Genomic DNA, 20,178 nt, shown 5'->3' with positions numbered 1-20,178 from the left:
GGTGCATTTTTCAATATCTGAAAAAACAGAAAGTAATATTTTATTTATATCTCTTTTCTGCTTTCAAGAAATATCTTCCTCAGCTGTCAGATGACACTGATCAACTACAGCAGGTGCAAATAATGAAAACAACTCCCAATTGAGACAGGTTGATAATACTTACTGTGACTGTGGGAATATCCCAGAAACTTTATCTCATATTGTGATGGAATATCTCCCCCCCCTTCCGCCAGAAAGTTCCCTGCATCATCTCAAGGTCACTTTTTGTGATTTGTGTGCTTTTGTGAATATTATGCATTAATACTGTACTCTGTTATTTTTGTTATTCTTCCCACTATGGAAGAAATTGGGAAGCTTGAAAATTAAGATCCACAAAATTGTCAACCTTAGATGTGTCTCATTTGAAAAAAACACGTTGATCAAAGTACTCTGGATGAATCCAGTACCCTTTTCTGTGATCACCCACCTTCCTGAGTGGAGATGGTCCCCTCTGGACAAGGAACACAGTCATAGCAGCAACCTGGCTCTCCTTCTCGTTTTCGCTTGACAAATCCAGGGTGACAACTTTCCACACATTTGGACTGTGGCAAAGGCTAATTAGAAAAATAAAGAATGGCAAATGGTAGAACTAACCATCAATGAATAGTGGAGGTAGACATAAATATTATCCAAGTCCAGCTAGATAAATAAGGAATTTCTATCTCCCAATGTTGCAGGGGATACAACTACCGACAGATTCTCCACTTAATATTTCCCCTTTGCTTTTGTGCTGTCAAGTTTGCAAAATAGGACATTTCTACTGAATAAATTCTGGAGAGAAGCAATTGAGAAAAGATTTAAGCATTAAGTGACAATTAGTGGTTTCTCCACATGGTTTTATTAACCTGCACTCCTTTTTTCATATGCCCCAGAATTTAAATGTGATGTTTTATTCATGTTTAAGTTTAGAAGGAAATTTATTCTGAAAGTTTTATGATTTTTTTTATTTACCTAGATTTATTAAACAAAATAAAACCGTGTTAATGAAATAAACTTCTTTTCATTTGGATCTGGAAAGTTTTCTTCTGGATTCCATGTAGCATTGCAAAGACACCAATTTGTCAGAAGTCCAGAACCACTTCCCAGTTATGAAGGAAAACTTCATTACAGATTAAGATGGTCAACCTTAATTGATCTGTTCTTTGTTTATCTATATATTTATTTGCTATTTTATATAGCTGCCATGCTGGTGAACTAAGACTAAAAATGACTGCATAGTTTCTAGACGTTTAGAGAAATGAGATAGCAATAGCAATAGCAATAGCAGTAGACTTATATACCGCTTCATAGGCCTTTCAGGCCTCTCTAAGCGGTTTTACAGAGAGTCAGCATATTGCCCCCAACAATCTGGGTCCTCATTTTACCCACCTCGGAAGGATGGAAGGCTGAGTCAACCCTGAGCCGGTGAGATTTGAACCGCTGACCTGCTGATCTAGCAGTAGCCTGCAGTGCTGCATTTAACCACTGCGCCACCTTGGCTCTTGGAGATGCAAATAAGGTCATGAAAATGTTTCCCTCAGAAAGGAAAAGTTAAGCTTTTTTTGCTACATCACATGGGACAAAAGTTTGAATTTGGAACAGCAAGAGATTTTTCTAACGTCAAGCTAAGTATCCAAAAATTGTCCTTTCTGTTGAAAACCCACAATGAGGTGATACCCATTGGCATGAGAAGATTATTATTATTAGTTAATTTTGGAGCTTCAATTGCACATTGAATACAATTGAATATAATTGTATTCAAGGATGTTCCATATGAAGGGATATGCTAAAAACCAAATCTAAGTAACTTTCTTTCTCAAATTGTCAAATTTCAGTGTTTCATTTTTTTTAATCAGGGAACATCAAAACAGTCATTTCATGTGAATTTCTGCAGGAGCAGAATATTTTTATATCCCCTTGGCATGAAAGACAACAATGGATAACTCTGACTAGGTATGTTCTATTTAAGAACATCACAGATTATAAACCTGCCCAACCATGGCAAGATAAATCTGAATTCCAAACCAGATTTTTCAATGGTATCAACAGAAACTGTGTCCAGTCTTGATTAGAATTATCCTTGCCTCTTTTACCCCACTGGGAACTTGGCATTGGAGAAAAGAGTTTCATTCTATTTTGCTAATCTAAGGCAAGAAAACAAAACAGGTTGATGCTATCAACATGAAAACTCCCAGCATTTGATTGCAAAAGCAATAGCACTTAGTACTATTTACCATTTCACAGTGGCTTACAGAATACTCTAATTGGTTTACAGAGTCAGCATATTCCCCTCAACAATCTGGCTCCTCATTTTACTGAGCTCGGAAGGATGGAAGACTGATTCAACCTTGAGCCAGACAGGATTGAACTCTTGGCTGTGGGCAGAATTAGTTAGCAAGACTACATTCTAACCAATTCACCACGAAAGCTTTTGGAAAGGCTGTCCCCTTTCACCAGTTTTATACAGATGACAGGGTGCATAGGAGACACAAAATAGACATGATTTGTGTCCTAAAGAATGATCATTTGTCATCCCACATTGGACATAGATGAATCAATTTGAAATAGTGTTCCAGGTAACAACATGTGAAGGACACCTTATTGGTTGTACTGAAGCCTCCCTAGTCATTTAAGAAAACTATAAGGGTTCCACTCCCAACATTAAATTCTCATTGAAGGTCATTGTATCTGGTGAATGGGCTTAGCCACTTGAAATGTGTCCCAAAGCTTTGGAAAACAGAGAAAAGACACCAATATTTCACCCACCTTGTTGAGCAACTTTAACTGTGAAAGAGCATCTTGATTGATTGTAATTCTCTGTCTTTCAAAACTTCCTAGTTGCTCTTTAATGGGATCATCTTTGGAGAGAACTACCATGCTTATGATGTTCAGATCTGCTGCTATATCCCCATTTTGGTTCAAATAGACTTTCAAGTGGGAAAGATTGCAAAACTCATTCTTTTTCAGAAATGGATGGAACTAGAACAGAAATATCCAGGAATTTTAATAACAGAAACCGTGTTTTTTTAAAAATCTCACATAGTTGTCCCAAATATGCTTTTTCAAGAGGCAACGGGGATTTGGGGGGTCTTTTTTGAAGACATTTTGCTTCTCATTTAATAAGCTTCTTCAGCTCTGCCTGGATGGTAGAGAATGGAAGGATTTATACTCCTTGCAGACAGCTGGTCATTTGCCAATATTCCAATTATCCACAGATGAATTTATTGGCCAACATTGTTGTCCTTTTGGAGCACACAAAGGTTGAGATGTCTATGGGGATTTTCAGTCATCCAGATCATGCTTGTTCCAAAAGTGTATTTTCAAGAGGCAACTGGACTTTCTCTCTCTCTCTCTCTCTCTCTATCTCTTTTTTTGGAAAACATTTTACTTCTCATACTTCTCATCTTCTCATTTTCTTTTAATCACGATTCTTTTCTTTTTAAGTCTTGTCTCGCACTCCCTTCCCTTATTGTTGTAAGCCGCCCTGAGTCCCCTCAGGGAAAAGGGCGGCATATAAATTTCCAATAAAATCTCAAAAAAATCTCATCCAAGAAGCTTCTTCAGCTCTAACTACATGGTGGGAAATAGTGGGGGCTCTCTGCAAGGAGTATAAATCCTTTCATTCCATACTATCCAGTCAGAGCTGAAACAGCTTCTTGGATGAGAAGTGAAACATCTTCAAAGAAAAACAAGAAAGTCCAGTTGCCTCATGAAAAAACACTGTTGGTAGAAAAAAGTTGAGATAGTTCCTCATCCAAATAAAGTAAGTTGAATGGATCATTGTCTTGACCCCATACCTGCCATGGCTGCAGCCTTTGAGCACCCGACCTCTTTTCTCCCTCTTTCCTTCTTCTCTTGAACATGGAGGAATAGGCAGCATTTAAGGTATGGGCCAGAGTATTAATCAAAGTGTAAGCAATGTGGTTATATCGATTCCAGATCCTGTTTCTTTCCACTTTGGTTTTCAGTGGAGATTTCTGGGTGCATCGTCTCCGGCCTTTGACAGAAATGGGGTCTTTTGAAAAAGAACATTGAAAAGACTCATCTCCAAACTGTGGTTGCACAAAGAGATCTGGTTCGAAGGAACTGTCATTTGGCCTTTTTTTCCACTGAAAACTGTAAGTCCAAAAACTATGGACATATTTCAAAAATGTGTGTCTTCTTATTTGCCGTTCTCCAAAGTTTGCAATTATCCAAAGTTTCCCTTCAATGGGTTCTGGCAAACTGTTAAGTGTTGAATGGAAAAGAAGAAGTCTGTCCCAAAGGGAAAAATATTCTACGAAGTGAACGAAGACATTCACTTGTCTCCATTTAGAAATTGCATCCTCAAAGAGTACTGTTTGTCCAGTACTTGAGAATTGTTGTGATATAACAACACAAATTCCATTCCTGACAAGCATAGGACTAAAAGTCCTCATGAAATTCCCTCCGTTCTCTGTGTCTGAAGCAAAGAGACCAATCAAGGTCCATCTGAAATAAAGGAGCAGTTGGACAATTCCTGGGTAGAGAATCTCTAATTTGGGGAGCATCTGGTAGAAAAAAGGGAATTGACTTTTATCACTCAGAGCTTCTGAAGCAGTGAAACGGATCTGAAAAAACAGTGAAGAATACCATATTTAGGGTCAGTTGTTAGCTTCCGATAAATCCAACTTTTTTGTGATGAACATATTGTTCCATTGTATTGTTGATTAGCCAATGGGGCATATCAAGATATAGAATTTTAAACATAGATCATTAGCAAGACGCAAAATAAAATAAAAGAAACAAATTAAATAAGAATCAGAATAAAGAGTGGAAATCATATTTCTTATTTTTGGGGAAACAGGGAAGATGTTTAAGTGTTCTGTCTCTGGATTTCTAAATATACACATCTTTTCATTATACGGAAATTGGTTAAATCTGATAAGAACATGTAAAAACTACCCTAAGATGTTCAGCCATTTTGATATTCAAATACTTCACAATTTGGAAAGAAAGTTATAAAAAACATCTCACATCTCTTAATATGATTTTTAACTTATATAGTCCAAGCAGTTTATAATTCAAATATTGTCTGTTCTAACAGGTAGAATTCGGGAGTCAGTCAGTTTCTGTAGCTTTAATTTTATACCAATACTGAGCTTTTGAATTTCATAGAGAAGATATAGTTGGATTTATCACTTATCTATCCTACCAGTCCACTCAGTTTTCTAGATAAAGAGGCACACATACAAACCTGTGGGACTTTGTAGGGTCCTACTAATCTTGACATCTGGATGGATTTGTCCTTGTCAGCCCCATCAATAAAAGCCAAAAGGTTGTCCTTACTTCCACAGCTGTAGTTGGGAACATTGGCTTCGCCAGTAGAGAGCATGTCCAGCAAGGCATCTGAAGTGCCAATTGTGTTCATATAATTGTCATGGATGTTGTAACCAAGTGTGAGATTCTGTAGGAGCTGGAAATTCTTACTGACCATTTGAATAACCAAAATAAAGCGTAGGATTCTAGACTGATCAGAAGAGTTTCTACAGTAAAAAAGTTAATTTTATCAGCATTCAATTTTTTCCCCAAATGAATCTACTTTGTCTTTTGAAGCCTATGGAGTCTTAAGCCAATTCTGACTCCAAACTTGAAGACAAATGAGAGACCCACCTTCATTTAGTTTTAATAAATGTTGGGAAAATGGAATTGATACAGTCCTCCACCTGGGTAAGAATCACAAATACACCATGCCCACTAACCAGTGTTCAAAATCTATAGATATAAAAGTGAAAACCACTCACATAGAATCATAAAATCTCCAGGACTTAGCTTCTAAGTACACTCTTAGAAAGGATTTTTCAAAATCATCAGCTCATTAGTATTTCTTATATTATTATTATTAACACGCTCTGATGCTAAGGAGTTCTATTCCCCCCTCCCCACCTGGAAAAAATTCTGTTCAAGCTGCCAGTTAGGCAAGGCCAGCAAGTGACTTAACTAGTCTGCTGGCTGGGAGTTTGGAGAGAAGCCTGAGGCAGAGAAGGAGATAAGATAGGAGAGGCCTATCCTAGGGGCCTGACTGAGGGAGAGAAGGGGATAAGATATGGGTGGATTCTATAGGGCAAGCCTGATGGAGAAAAAGGGAGAGGTGAGGCCAGTCGTAACTACTCATTAATTTTCAAGCTGCAAATGTTGATTTAACATGAAGAAAACATGGAAAACAAAATTATTCAAGAAAGTAGACAGGAAAGGTGCTGCAATATAGGAACAAGGGGAATAAAAAGAACAAAATGAGAGAGGTAGAATTATAAATGGAGGAAACACAACTCTATTATCCTGAATGGCTTACAAGTGAGAATGACTAGAAGGATCTGCATTAAAAGAGAACATTATATTCAATATTTTTGTGCCAGTGGTGATAATACCAATGAGATGGTCTCCTGATCTGTAATAGCTCCATGGTTTTTTCCCATCCTGATGCTCCAAGGTCAGTGGACATTTCATTGTAAGATTCCCAGAGACTGGCAGGGACAACAGTAGCATCAGAAACAGAAGCAGAAGGTTCATAATTCCTGGGGATGTATCAATTCATGTCCCACTTTTAAACAAGAACAGGAAGAAGAGTTGAAGAATTAAAAGTCCTCACACAAAAGCCAGTGGCTTTCCTGATTAAGACAGACACTGCAAACTTCACCTGGAAAGGAGAGAAAGGTGCATTTAACAGCACAGTCTGATGTTTAAATTGCTTCAGTCTGATGTTTACATTGGTTACTGGAGAAGTGGAAGGAGACATCTCAAACAGCAGGATGGTGATAATTACAGTGAGAAGTAACTTTTCCTCTCGTGAGTCTGAACCTTTCCTTGGCTCCATTTGCAGAAGGGCATCTGAAGTAGTGAATGTTAGTGAAAAATTACAGATATACCCCTGAGAGCAGTGTTCTTCAGTTGTTGTATGGTGAGTGTATGGCATATGTGTGCGATTGAGTGAATGATCCCACTTTTTATTAGCCTATCATTGTTGTATTCTGTGTTTTTAAATTGTTACGTGGGGACTGTCTGGGTGAACGAATGAGTGTGTTTGATTCGGAGGACCTGTCAAGGAATGCGGGGGCCATTGGGGTGGTCGGGGGAATTACGGACACGGGAGTGGGCCGGAGCATTACGGTCGTAACAGGGAGGGGCAGATACGCCGGGGACTTTAGGGCAGGCCATTACCGGGGAAGGAGGGCTCACTACGTCACAGAGATCCCTCCTTCCGGCCCTACGAATCCCACTCCAAGGCCAGGTGGTGTGAGTAATCAGGACCCTGGCCTCAGGCTGCTGGCGCTAAATGCCAGGTCTGTAGTTCATAAAGCTCCTCTCATTCAGGACTTAATTTTAGACAAGAGGGCAGACCTGGCATGTATTACTGAGACCTGGCTGGGCCCGGAGGGAGGAGTCCCCCTCGTAGAGATGTGCCCAGAGGGTTTTCAGGTGCTCCATCAGCTGAGAGCTCAGAGAAGGGGTGGGGGTGTGGCCATTGTTATCCGAGAGTCTCTAGCACCTCGTAGGATCGCTGCTCTGGAGCTTGTCGGGTGTGAGTCCCTGCTGGTGAAGTTGGACCTCAAGGGTCAAGTGGGTTTGCTGCTAATGTACCTGCCTCCTAACTGCGTTGCAGCAGCCCTCCCCTCGCTCCTCGAGTCAATAGCCGAGCTGGCAGTTGAGTTCCCCAGACTTATGGTCCTGGGGGATTTCAATTTGCCTTCCCTCGGTGAACACTCTGATGGAGCACAGGAGTTCATGGCTTCCATGACAACCATGGGCTTGACCCAAGTAATCCAAGGACCAACCCACTCAGTGGGTCACACGCTTGACCTCATATTCCTCTCAGAGCAGTGGAATTGTGATCTTGGTCTGAGGGGTAGTGAGATCTTGCCCCTGTCATGGTCAGACCACTACCTATTGAGGCTTGACTTTCGGAGACCAAACCCCCACTGTAGGGAGGAGGAGCCAACCAGGTGGTTCCACCCCAGGCGACTTATGGACCCTTTGGGGTTCCAGACGGAGCTTGGGGTTATTCCTGATACTCTCGCCCGCAGTCCGGCGGAGACTCTGGTTGCTGCCTGGCACTTGGCGGCGACGAAGTCTCTTAACCGGATTGCGCCTCTACGGCCGCTCCGAGGCAGTGGATCCCGGAGGGCTCCTTGGTTTACTGAGGAACTCCGGGAGAAGAAGCACCAAAGGAGACGCCTAGAGCACTTATGGAGTTCCAGTAAATCTGAATCGAACCGAGCACTTTTAACAACCTGCACCAGAGAGTACATTCGAGCAATTAGGACGTCTAAGAGAACACATATTGCCTCTCTGGTTGCGTCTGCTGAGTCGCGCCCAGCCGCCCTGTTTAGGATAACCCATTGCCTCCTAAATAGGAGGGATACGGGCGATCCGCTGCAGGGCAGGGATGAGAATTACGTCCAATTCCTCGCAGACAAGGTTGCTCGGTTCCGGGCGGACCTGGACTCCAATTCTGCAGAGCCAGCCGAGGCACTAAGGGATAATCTGGTAAGCCATCACTGGATTGATTTTCAAGCTGTTACCCCTGAGGATGTGGACAAGGCGATGAGAGCTGTAGGTGCCTCCACATGTGTGCTGGACCCGTGCCCCTCCTGGCTGGTTGTAAACAGCAGAGAGGTGACACGAGGCTGGATCCAGGCGGTTGTTACCGCCTCTCTACGGGAGGGGGTCTTTCCCCCTGCTTTAAAGGTGGCGGTGGTGAGACCCCTCCTGAAGAAACCATCCTTGGATCCAGCCGTTTTAAATAACTATCGTCCGGTCTCCAACCTCCCCTTTGTGGGGAAGGTTGTTGAGAAGGTGGTGGCCTTTCAGCTCCAGCGGTCCTTGGAGGAAGCCAGCTATCTCGATCCATTCCAGTCAGGCTTCACACCTGGCTGCAGCACAGAAACCGCTTTGGTCGCATTGACCAATGATCTCTGGAGAGCCAGGGATGGAGGCCACGCCTCCATCCTGGTGCTCCTTGACCTCTCGGCGGCTTTCGATACCATCGACCATGGTATCCTTCTGCGACGACTGCGGGAGGTGGGGGTGGGAGGCGCTGTTTTACAGTGGTTCTCCTCTTATCTCTTGGACAGGTCGCAGTCGGTGTTAGTTGGGGGGCAGAGATCGACCCCTAGGCCCCTAATGTATGGGGTGCCGCAGGGTTCGGTCCTGTTCCCCCTTCTTTTCAACATCTACATGAAACCGCTGGGTGAGATCATCCGACGGCACGGGATAAAATACCACCAGTATGCGGACGATACACAGTTGTATCTGTCCACCCCGTGCCAACTCAACAAAGCGATGGATGTGATGAGCCAGGGTCTTGAGGCTGTTAAAGACTGGATGCGGGTTAACAAGCTTGTGCTCAATTCAGAAAAGACTGAGTGGCTGCTGTGCTTCCCTCCCGCGAATTGGCCAAGTGTTCCATCTCTCAGGCTGGGGGGTCAAATTGTACGCCCCTCAGACAGGGTTCACAACTTGGGAGTCCTCCTGGATCCACAGCTGACTTTTGAACATCATCTGTCAGCTGTGACCAGGGGGGCATTTGCCCAGGTTTTCCTGGTGCACCAGTTGCATCCCTACCTGAACCGGGAGGCCCTCACAACAGTCACTCGTGCCCTTGTGACCTCTAGGCTGGAGTACTGCAATGTGCTCTACATGGGGCTGCCCTTGAAGAGCATTCGGCGACTTCAGCTGGTTCAGAATGCGGCCGCGCGAGCGATCGTGGGTGCACCTCGTTTCACCCACGTAACACCTATCCTCTGCGAGCTGCACTGGCTGCCTGTTGATCTCCGGGTGCGATTCAATGTGCTACTTATCACCTACAAAGCCCTTCATGGTACTGGACCTGGGTACTTGAGAGACCACCTACTGCCAATTACCTCCTCTAGACCGATACGATCGCATAGACTAGGCCTCCTCCGAATTCCATCATCCAGCCAGTGTAGACTGGGAACTACCTGGAGGAGAACCTTCTCCGTGGCTGCTCCGACCCTCTGGAACGAACTCCCCATGGGGATTTGGACCCTCACCACCCTCCAGTCCTTCCGCGCCGCCCTAAAGATCTGGCTGTCCCGGCTGGCCTGGGGTTAAGATTCTAACCCCATCCGAACTGTGTGACTGTTGTATTTTAAATGATGTATTGTCTTTATGTCAGTAATTGTTTGTCCTCCCCCCCCCTTTTGAACTGTGAGCCGCCCTGAGTCCCCCCAGGGAAAAGGGCGGCATACAAATAAAGGGAAAATGAAAATGAAATGAAAAATGAAATTGTGATCTTTCCTGTCAGGACCTATCCAGAAAATGATGCTGGAGGAAAATGTAGCATTTTAACACTTATTTTGTTGACTTGTTTGTTTATTGTTTGTTTATTATATATTTTTTTAATTTTTTAAAAAAGATTTTATTGGTAAAAAGAAAATACAACATCCATAACTTGTAAAAAACAATACAACTTTGTAAAAAACAATACAACTACATTTCGAGATATTCCCATACTATCAAATCATTATAAACATCAAAGGTTAGGTATCTTATTCCTTCCCTCCCTCTTCTCTTCCCTCATTTCTTCTTTTCCATACCCTTTTCTTCCCTCCCCCCTTACTTCCTTCTCCCCTGCCTTCCCTCCTTTCTTTTCTCCTTTCCTCCTTTCCTTCCCTCTCCTTTCCCTCCCTCGGTCCCCCCCTCCTTCTCACATACCTTTCCTCCTTCCCTTCCTCTTTCCCTCCCCCTTCCTTTTCTCTTAATTTCCCTCCTTTCCTCCCTCCTTCCTTCCTTCCTTTCAACTCTCCTTCTCTCTTTCTTTGTTTATTATATTTATATGCTGCCCTTTTCCCCCAAAGGGGACTCAGGGCGGCTCACAACTCAAACCAGGGAAGGGGGATACAGACAAAAAAATTAAAAATGACACATAACAATACATAATTTAAAACACACGACAGTCATACCATTTGAGACAGGGGCAACAGCTCTTTAGCCACAGGCCTGTCAGAACAGCCAGGTTTTAAGGGCTTTGCAGAAGGCCTGGAGGGTGGTGAGGGTTCGAATCTCCACGGGGAGTTCGTTCCAGAGGGTCGGAGCAGCCACAGAGAAGGCTCTCCTCCGGGTAGTCGCCAGTCAACACTGGCCGGCGGATGGAATTCGGAGGAGGCCTAATCTGTGGGATCTAATCGGTCTAGTGGAGGTAATTGGCAGCAGGCGGTCTCTCAAGTACCCAGGTCCAATACCATGAAGGGCCTTATAAGTGACAACTAGCGCCTTGAAGTGTATCCGGAGACCAATAGGCAGCCAGTGCAGCTCGCGGAGGATAGGGGTTATGTGGGTGAACCGAGATGCACCCACGATTGCTCGCGCGGCTGCATTCTGGACAAGCTGGAGTCTCCGAATGCTCTTCAAGGGTTGCCCCATGTAGAGCACGTTGCAGTAGTCCAGTCTAGAGGTCACAAGGGTGTGAGTGACTGTTGTGAGGGCCTCCCAGTTCAGGTAGGGATGCAACTGGTGCACCAGGCGAACCTGGGCAAATGCCCCCCAGGTCACAGCCGACACATGGTGTTCAAAAGTCAGCTGTGGGTCCAGGAGGACTCCCAAATTGCGAACCCTGTCTGAGGGGCGTATTGTTTGACCCCCCCCCCCCAGCCTGAGAGATGGAACACTTGGCCAATTAGTAGAGGGGAAACACACCAGCCACTCAGTCTTATCTGGATTGAGTACAAGCTTGTTAACCCCCATCCAGTCCCTAACAGCCTCGAGGCACTGGCACATCACGTCAACCGCTTCACTGAGTTGGCACGGGGCAGACAGATACAGTTGCGTATCGTCCGCATACTGATGGTATTTTATCCCGTGCCGTCGAATGATCTCACCCAGCGGCTTCATGTAGATATTAAACAGGAGGGGGGACAGGACCGAACCCTGCGGCACCCCATAATTCAGGGGCCTAGGGGTCAATCTCTGCCCTCTGACCAACACCGACTGCAACCTGCCTGAGAGGTAAGAGGAGAACCACCGTAGGACAGTGCCTCCCACCCCCACCTCTTGCAGTCGTCGCAGAAGGATACCATGATCGATGGTATCGAAAGCCGCTGAGAGGTCAAGGAGCACTAGGACGGAGGTATAACCTCCATCCCTGGCTCTCCAGAGATCATCGATCAATGCGACCAAAGCGGTTTCCGTGGTGTAGCCAGGCCTAAATCCCAACTGGAAGGGATCTAGATAATTGGTTTCCTCCAAGGACCCCCGGAGCTGAAAGGCTACCACCTTCTCAACAACCTTCCCCACAAAGGGGAGGTTGGAGACAGGACGATAGTTGTTTAAGACAGCTGGATCCAAAGATGGCTTCTTCAGAAGGGGTCTCAGCAGCGCCGCCTTTAGAGTGGGGGGAAAGAACCCCTCCCGAAGGGAGGTGATAACTACCGCCTGGATCCAGCCCTGTGTCACCTCCCTGCTGTTAGCGACCAGCCAGGAGGGGCACGGGTCCAGTACACATGTGGAGGCACTTACAACTCCCATGGCCTTGTCCACGTCCTCAGGGGCAACAGCTTGAAAATCAATCCAGTGATGTCCTGCCAGATTCTCCCCTGGTGCCTCGGCTGGCTCTGCGCAATTGGAGTCCAGGTCCGTCCGAAGCCGAGCAACTTTATCCGTGAGGAATTGGACGTAATCCTCAGCTCTGCCTTGCAAAGGATCGCTCGTATCCCTCCTATTTAGGGATACTTCTGCTATCCTTCAACATGGAATCTTTTCTTCAGAGACTGCTGGGTAATGAGGGTTACCCAGAGCTTTGGAATTTGGTGCCACTCTTGGCTGAGGAAACTTAATATTTTTGGATTGTATCACTGTGCAAGAATGGAGAAAGATAGAGGCCCAATACTCCCCCCTGCCCTGATACAAATTTGGTGCCACACCTACAAAAAACTAGATTGAAGAGACATGGATTCCTTTCTTCTGGTTATATGGATACACTTAATCGTGGTGTTACTATTTGACCTTCACATCTCTGAGGCTGTGTGTGATTCCCTTCAAAAGACTGCCAAGACCTTGAAAAGGATGATTGAGTGTTCCTGGTTTATCTTTGTCAGAAAGATTAGGTTTCTTGTTTGGTGCATTGGGAAGGTACATCGATATATATGTACACCTTGGCATAGAATGGAGAACTGGAGGATTGAGTTAGAGAGTGTAGTAGGAGTATCCTGGTGATAATGTGCAGATCATTTGTGGACCTGGATGAATACACAGCTCTTAAGGCCTATGCCAGTCCACAATGTGGGCTACATGATGTGATTGTCAATGGACAGGATCTTTCATTAGCTTCCTGGGAGAGAGTCACCAATTCCTCTTTCTCTGGACATTTTGCCCAGCCTTTCAAAGACAAGCCATGTTTGGAGTAGGAACAAGGAAATGCTTTACTTACAAATTTTGAAGCGGAAAAGTAAAGGGTCTGAATATCAAATGTCCTGAGTTTTTGTGAAAGGTAAAGACCCCTGCAAAGAAATTGCACATCTGTTGTAATGAATACTATACCTATTGTGGGTTTTATCATTCTATAAGCAAAAAGTTTTTGAAATCATGAACTCAAAGTCAATTATAGCCTCTGAATAATAAATGACAATAATATGACTCCATTTGTAGAAAAAAGTATCAATGTGGATCAAATCAGTCATATTCGATGTGATGTATGACAAACATTCATCATTTTGGAGGAGCAAAAACTTAGCTGACTTGAAAAAAATTGAAAAAGAAAGGAGTGCATATAAAATATTCTTTATTTTTCTTCATATCAGATGTTTGCACGTATGACAGAGCGAGAAGTCCACCACTTGCAAATAAAACTTTGATCGCAGGGATCTGTTTATTCTGCTTAGACATTGTACCTCTTTCTGATGACCTGGGAAATATATAGAATGATACGCACGAGTGGTGAAATTCAATCTTTTTTACTACTGGTTCTGTGGGTGTGGCTTGGTGGGCATGGCAAGGGAAGGATACTGCAAAATCTCCATTTCCATCCCACTCTGGGGCCAGCCAGAGGTGGTATTTGCCGAGTCTCTGAACTACTCAAAATTTCCACTACTGGTTCTCCAGAACCTGCTGGATTTCACCCCTGATATGCACCCAACTGTGGGATTTTGTATGTGGCCAGCATGGTGGCTATCAGAGGAGAGGTATTTGTCTCATCCCCTTCAAGGACAATAAAAAGATCCTTTTACCTTCCACAGCTTTATTAATGAACATTGGCTACCCCAGGTAAGAGAAGGCTCAACATAGAATCCCAGGTCAGTCTGGTGTTGAAATTGTTGTTGTGGGGACATTGGGTAGGAGCTGGAGATCTGATTGATTTCCTACATGGCAAAAAGGAAGGAGAAGATGTTCCAGGAGTATGTGGGTGTCTTCCCAGATATATACAGATATCATATGCTCATTTAATACATAAACCCCACAGGACTTCTCCCTCCCCAAAAGCATTTGATCAAAATTGATTTGATTTCTGGAAATCTCTTGTGCAGGTAAGCTGAAACAAAGAGCACTTACTTTTCTTTCTTTGAATCTTTATATCTCAGACCAATCAGACATGCTTTAAACCTGGGTTCCCTGGACCTGGTTCCAGGATAATTGTTTTAAGAGACAAATTTAAAGAGAAGGAGAAAAGAAGAAGGACCCTCCTCTATCACTTCAGTCACAACTGGAACTGGTGAAATAACCTGAAGTTATACAGAGGCTGTTTCTACACTAAACAGGGAGCTTGGCTAGCTCCACTTCTGAAACATCAATTTGTGATGTGGCTGTGGCTCTCATGAATTCCAAAGCATTCTTTTTTTTAGGAAAAAGAGGATTTACTAAAGGCATCGGAAGAAAAGAAAAGATCAAAATGTGGAGCTTTTGGAATCATTTGTTAGTGGACTGGTTTTAACTCCATTGCTATAGGAATGACTTACAAGATAACTTCAGTTGGTTACCTGTGGAAACTGTATGGTTAAAATGCAACAGAAAGAACCAACCAATCAGAAGGTCTCCTGGCCTATAATCATTTGGTCTATTTGGTCTATTCCATCTGGCTCAGAAATCTAGGTATATTTGGTCTTCTGTAGCCCATCGGCTTCATGGAGATGAATATCAAACAGTGATTGGATAGAGGGAAAAGAGTGAATGAGGATTGTGTCCAATCTCTGCAGCTCCTAAAATAACTTGGGATATAAACCTAATAAAGAAAGAAAATAAGTGAATGTCCAAGGATCATGAGAATCATTTTTATTTTCTGGCTAAAAATATGAGAGGGGTTAGTGCTTCAAGGAAAGTTTCTCAATTTTGTGAAAGAGAGCAGTGTCCTGCTTTGCCATCACTTTTCCTCCAAACACAAACTGAAACACACAAACATGTGCTAACTTTTGAATTCCATGTATACGTATATGTATATGTGTATGAGTATGTATATAGTATAGGAGGAAAGCCCAGAGAATGGACCTCCAGATTTCCTTCTTTCTCTGTTTCAGATTTAGCTTTCTCTATGATGGGGTGTGGAGAATATGGTCTCTAGGCAGCTTCCAGAGTAGTTGCACTCTTCCTGCAGCTCCCTAGTTAAGTCTAGAAAATGAAGCCTCGGGGATGCTCTTCTGCCATTTTCTACCTTAAATGATTTTCCCATTCACATAGCTGAATGCTGAATGCTTCCCATTTTGGGTACAAAGGGATCATATTGTTTGTTTGGATGGGAGACCAATATGATTCATGGCTGCTTTCCATATCCTTATCTGGATCATGTCTTCACAGATGATGTTGAGCCTTTCAGGTGCTGTTTTGAAACAGGGTTACTAGTTTTTGGACATGTCCAGAAGGGTTGTTAGGATAGTTATGACTGAACACAGGGTCTGGAATTCTGAGGTCCATTAAGATCTGTGAAGTCACCAAACACCTCCAGAAATAACTGGTGTAGGCATCCAGAATGTTGGAAGTGGTGTCTTTTGCATGATCTTGATATGCGCCTCCACTGTTTACACCAACTTTCAAGAAAAAAGTCATAGAGAAAGTTACCATGTTCACATAGATGTAGAGTTTCATATTCAAAACACCTCAGAAAAAAGGACTCCTTCCTTCTCTCTTTGGGAGACTTGTCTCTTCTATTCAGCTGTCATTACTTAATGTAACTATCTTATTTCTTAGCTTGTTCATCCCTGGTTGCATGACAATTTTAATTATTAATTGTTTTATTTTACTGTTTGATGATAATTTTGGAATTTAATTTCATTAGTCTTACATGCTTATATGTTTATTTCCTTCTTTTTAAAATAAAATTAACTGTTACTTTAAGGCAAAAGAAGAATGCAAAAGCTAGAAAATTGCAATGAAAAAATTAAATGTTACTTAAAAAAATAATAATATCAGAGTTATTTCTCTACTTTTATCACGAGATGTTCCTTAGTGTTTAGATCTGGCCTCAGGATTATAATGTAGCATTTGGGTAAGAAGATGCAACCCAAAAGCCCAGCACTGGAGGCCAAGATGGAGAAGACCTGAACAATCACCATGGACTTTCCTTTGGTGCTCAGGTAAGTGGGCAGGAAGGATACCCAAACACTGCAGAAGACCAGCATGCTGAAGGTGATCAGCTTGGCTTCATTGAAGGCCCCAGGCAGGTTCCTGGCCAGGAAAGCCACAGTGAAGCAAATGGCAGCTAGGAAACACATATAGCCAAGGACAACATAAAACATGGTGACAGAGCCTTCATTGCATTGAAGAATGATCTCTCCAGGCTGGGAGTTTAAGTCAGAGTCAGGGAATGGGGGAGAAATTCCAAGCCATGAGGCACAGATGAAAATCTGGCCAGCAGAACTAGAAAGGATGATGGAATTGGCCAAGCTCTTCCCCAGCCATCTTCTCACACTGTTCCCTGGTTTTGAGGCTAAGAATGCCAGCACCACTGTGATTGTTTTGGCCAACACAGATGACACAGCTATTGAGAAGACAATGCTGAACACTGTTTGTCGGAGGAGACAGGTGGCTTTCCTTGGCCGTCCAATGAAGAAAAATGAGGACAAGAAGCAAAGCATGAGAGAGACCAGGAGGATATATGAGAGATCCCGGTTGTTGGCTTTGACAATGGGAGTTTCTCGGTATTTAAGGAATATGATTAAAATTAATCCTGTGGATAGGAACAAGAGTACGGCAATTGAAACCAAGATGATGCCCAGATGTTCTTCATAGGACAGGAAGATTATTCTTTTTGGGATACATTGGACTCTGCTCTCTGTTGGATATTGATCATCTGGACATTTGGCGCATTTTTCAATATCTAAACAAAAAGAAATATTACTTTTATATCTCTTTTCACCTTTCAAGAAAGATCTTCCTCAGCTGTCAGATGACACTGATCAGCCACAACAGGTGCAAATGATAAAAACAACTCCCAATTGAGACAGGTTGATAATAATTTCTGTGACTTTGGGAATGTCCCACAAACTTTACCACATATTGTTATGGAATATCTCCCCCCCCTTCCACCAGAAAGTTCCCTGCGAGAATTTCATCATCTCAAGGTCACTTTTGGTGTTTTGTATGCTTTTGTGAATGTTATGCATTAATACTGTATTCTTTTATTTTTGTTATTCCTCCCACTATGAAAGAAATTTGGAAACTTGAAAATTAAGATCCACATAATTGTCAAACTTAGATGTGTCTCATTTAAAAAAAATACATGGATCAAAGTGCTCTGGATGAATCCAGTACCCTTTTCTGTTATCACCCACCTTCCTGAGTGGAGATGGTCCCCTCTGGACAAGGAACACAGTCATAGCAGCAAACTGGCTCTCCTTCTCGTTTTCGCTTGACAAATCCAGGGTGACAACTTTTCACACATTTGGATTGAGGCAAAGGCTAATCAAAAAATAAAGAATGGCAAATGTACTATGGTAGAACTAACCATCAATGAATAGTGAAGGTGGACATAAATATTAGCCAAGTCCAGCTGGACTTCACCTAGATAAATAAGGAATTTCTAACTCCCAATGTTGCAGGGGATACAACAAACTGGCAGATTCTCCATTTAATTTTTCTCCTTTGCTTTTTTGCTATCAAGTTTGCAAGAAAGGACATTTCTACTGAATAAATTCTGGAGAGAAGCAATTGAGAAAAGATTTCAGCATTAAGTAACAATTACTGGTTTCTCCACATGGTTTTATTAACCTGCACTCCTTTTTTCATATGCCCAGGAATTTAAATGTGATGTTTTATTTACCTAATTCAAGTTTAGAAGGAAATTTATTCTGAAAGTTTTATGATTTTTTAAAATTTACCTAGATTCATTAACAGAATAAAACCGTGTTGATGAAAGAAACTTCTTTTCAGTTGGATTTTTTGAACGTCAAGCTAGGTATCCAAAAATGGTCCTTTCTGTTGAAAAACCACAACGAAGCGATACCCATTGGCATGAAAAGATTTTATTAGTTACATTTGGAGCCTCAATTTTACATTGAATACAATTGATTATAATTGTATTCAAGGAGGTTCCAAATGAAGGGATATGCTAAAAACCAAATCTAAATAACTTTCTTTCTCAAATTGTCAAATTTCAGTGTTTCATTTTTTTTAAATCAGGGCACATCAAAACAGTCATTATGATTTCATGTGAACTTCTGCAGAAGCAGAATATTTTTCTATTCCCTTGGCATGAAAGACAACAATGGATAACTTGGACTAGGTATAAGAACATCACAGATTATAAACCTGCCCAACCATGGCAAGATAAACCTGAATTCCAAAGCAGATTTTTCAATGGTATCAACAGAAACTGTATCCAGTCTTGATTAGAATTATCCTTGCCTCTTTTACCCCACTGGGAACTTGACAACAGAGAAAAGAGTTTCATTCTATTTTGCTAATCTAAGGCAAAAAAACAAAACAGGTTGATGCTATCAACATGAAAACTCCCAGCATTTGATTGCAAAAGCAATAGCACTTAGTTCTATTTACCACTTCACACTGCCTTACAGAATTCTCTAATTGGTTTACAGAGTCAGCATATTCCCCTCAACAATCTGGCTCCTCATTTTACTGAGCTCAGAAGGATGGAAGACTGAGTCAACCTTGAGCCAGACAGGACTCTTGGCTGTGGGCAGAATTAGTTGGCAAGACTACATTCTAGCCAATGCACCACGAAAGCTCTTGGAAAGGCTGTCCCCTTTCACCAGTGTTATACAGATGACATGGTGTATAGGAGACAAAAAATAGACATGATTTGTGTCCTAAAGAATTATCATTTGGCATCCCACATTGGACATAGATGAATCAATTTGAAATAGTGTTCCATGTAACAGCATGTGAAGGACACCTTAGTCATTTAAGAAAACTATAAGGGTTCCAATCCCAACATTCAATTCTCATTGAAGGTCATTGTATTTGGTGAATTGGCTTAGTCACTTGAAATGTATCTCAAGGTCTTGTAAAACAGAAAAAAGACACCAATATTACACCCACCTTGTTGAGCAACTTTAGCTGTGAAAGAGCATCTTGATTGATAGTAATTCTCTGTCTTTCAAAACTGCCAAGTTGCTCTGTAATGGGATCCTCCTTGGAGAGAACTACCATGCTTATGATGTTCAGATCTGCTGCTATATCCCCATTTTGGTCCAAGTACAGTTTCAAGTGGGAAAGATTGCAAAACTCATTCTTTTTCAGAAATGAATGGAACTAGAACAGAAATATCCAGAAATATTAACAACAATCTTAATAAAATTGGTAAAGTACAGGGAACATTCTAGACTGGGTCACGAATTGAACAAACAAACAAACACAGAGATTATTCATTAAGTCCTAAAAAACAATGGGGTTATTATTACAAAGCATAAACTGGTCAGGAAGAAAGTTGTGAAGCTGATGTTATACCAGGTAAACAAGACCTGAAAGATGACCAGGTGAGATAATTCTACTTTACTTTAATGCTACATAAGCAAAAATTTGCTATGCTTATTGTACAATTTTCCTACCAACCTTTATTTAGCCTGAAAATGGAGACCAATCCTTTCCCACTTTTTTCTCTTCCATTATACAGCTGTGGGCAATTCCCCCTTTTATCCAGTGTTTGTGTGTGTGTGATGCTACCTGCTCTTTGGAACATTATCCACGAGTGATTGGATTGGTCAAACCTCTAGACCTTTTGAAGCACAAAATGGTTCCCCCATC

General features: G+C 42.4%; 1 protein-coding gene across 1 annotated transcript in view; it reads right to left on the bottom strand.

Annotated features, from left to right (window-relative positions):
* The window catches only part of LOC148047079 (vomeronasal type-2 receptor 26-like), a 44,167-nt gene extending 24,583 nt beyond the window's left edge, over nt 1–19,584 (bottom strand). Inside the window, exons 1-3 of the mRNA XM_087707729.1 lie at nt 19,474–19,584; nt 14,217–14,348; nt 2,785–2,997 (exon numbers count right to left, since the gene is read on the bottom strand). Coding sequence (XP_087563855.1) covers nt 2,785–2,997; nt 14,217–14,348; nt 19,474–19,584 — 456 coding nt within the window. The remainder of the gene's footprint in view (nt 1–2,784; nt 2,998–14,216; nt 14,349–19,473) is intronic.
* Nucleotides 19,585–20,178: the final 594 nt, after the last annotated feature.

The sequence above is a fragment of the Thamnophis sirtalis genome, unplaced genomic scaffold (assembly GCF_051295495.1).
Source record: "Thamnophis sirtalis isolate CommonGarterSnake01/CBP01778 unplaced genomic scaffold, rThaSir2_p1.2 scaffold_3, whole genome shotgun sequence".
Taxonomy (NCBI): Eukaryota; Metazoa; Chordata; class Lepidosauria; order Squamata; family Natricidae; genus Thamnophis; species Thamnophis sirtalis.
Note: the sequence above shows the minus strand (reverse complement) of the source record. Positions and strands in the feature narration are given on the sequence as shown.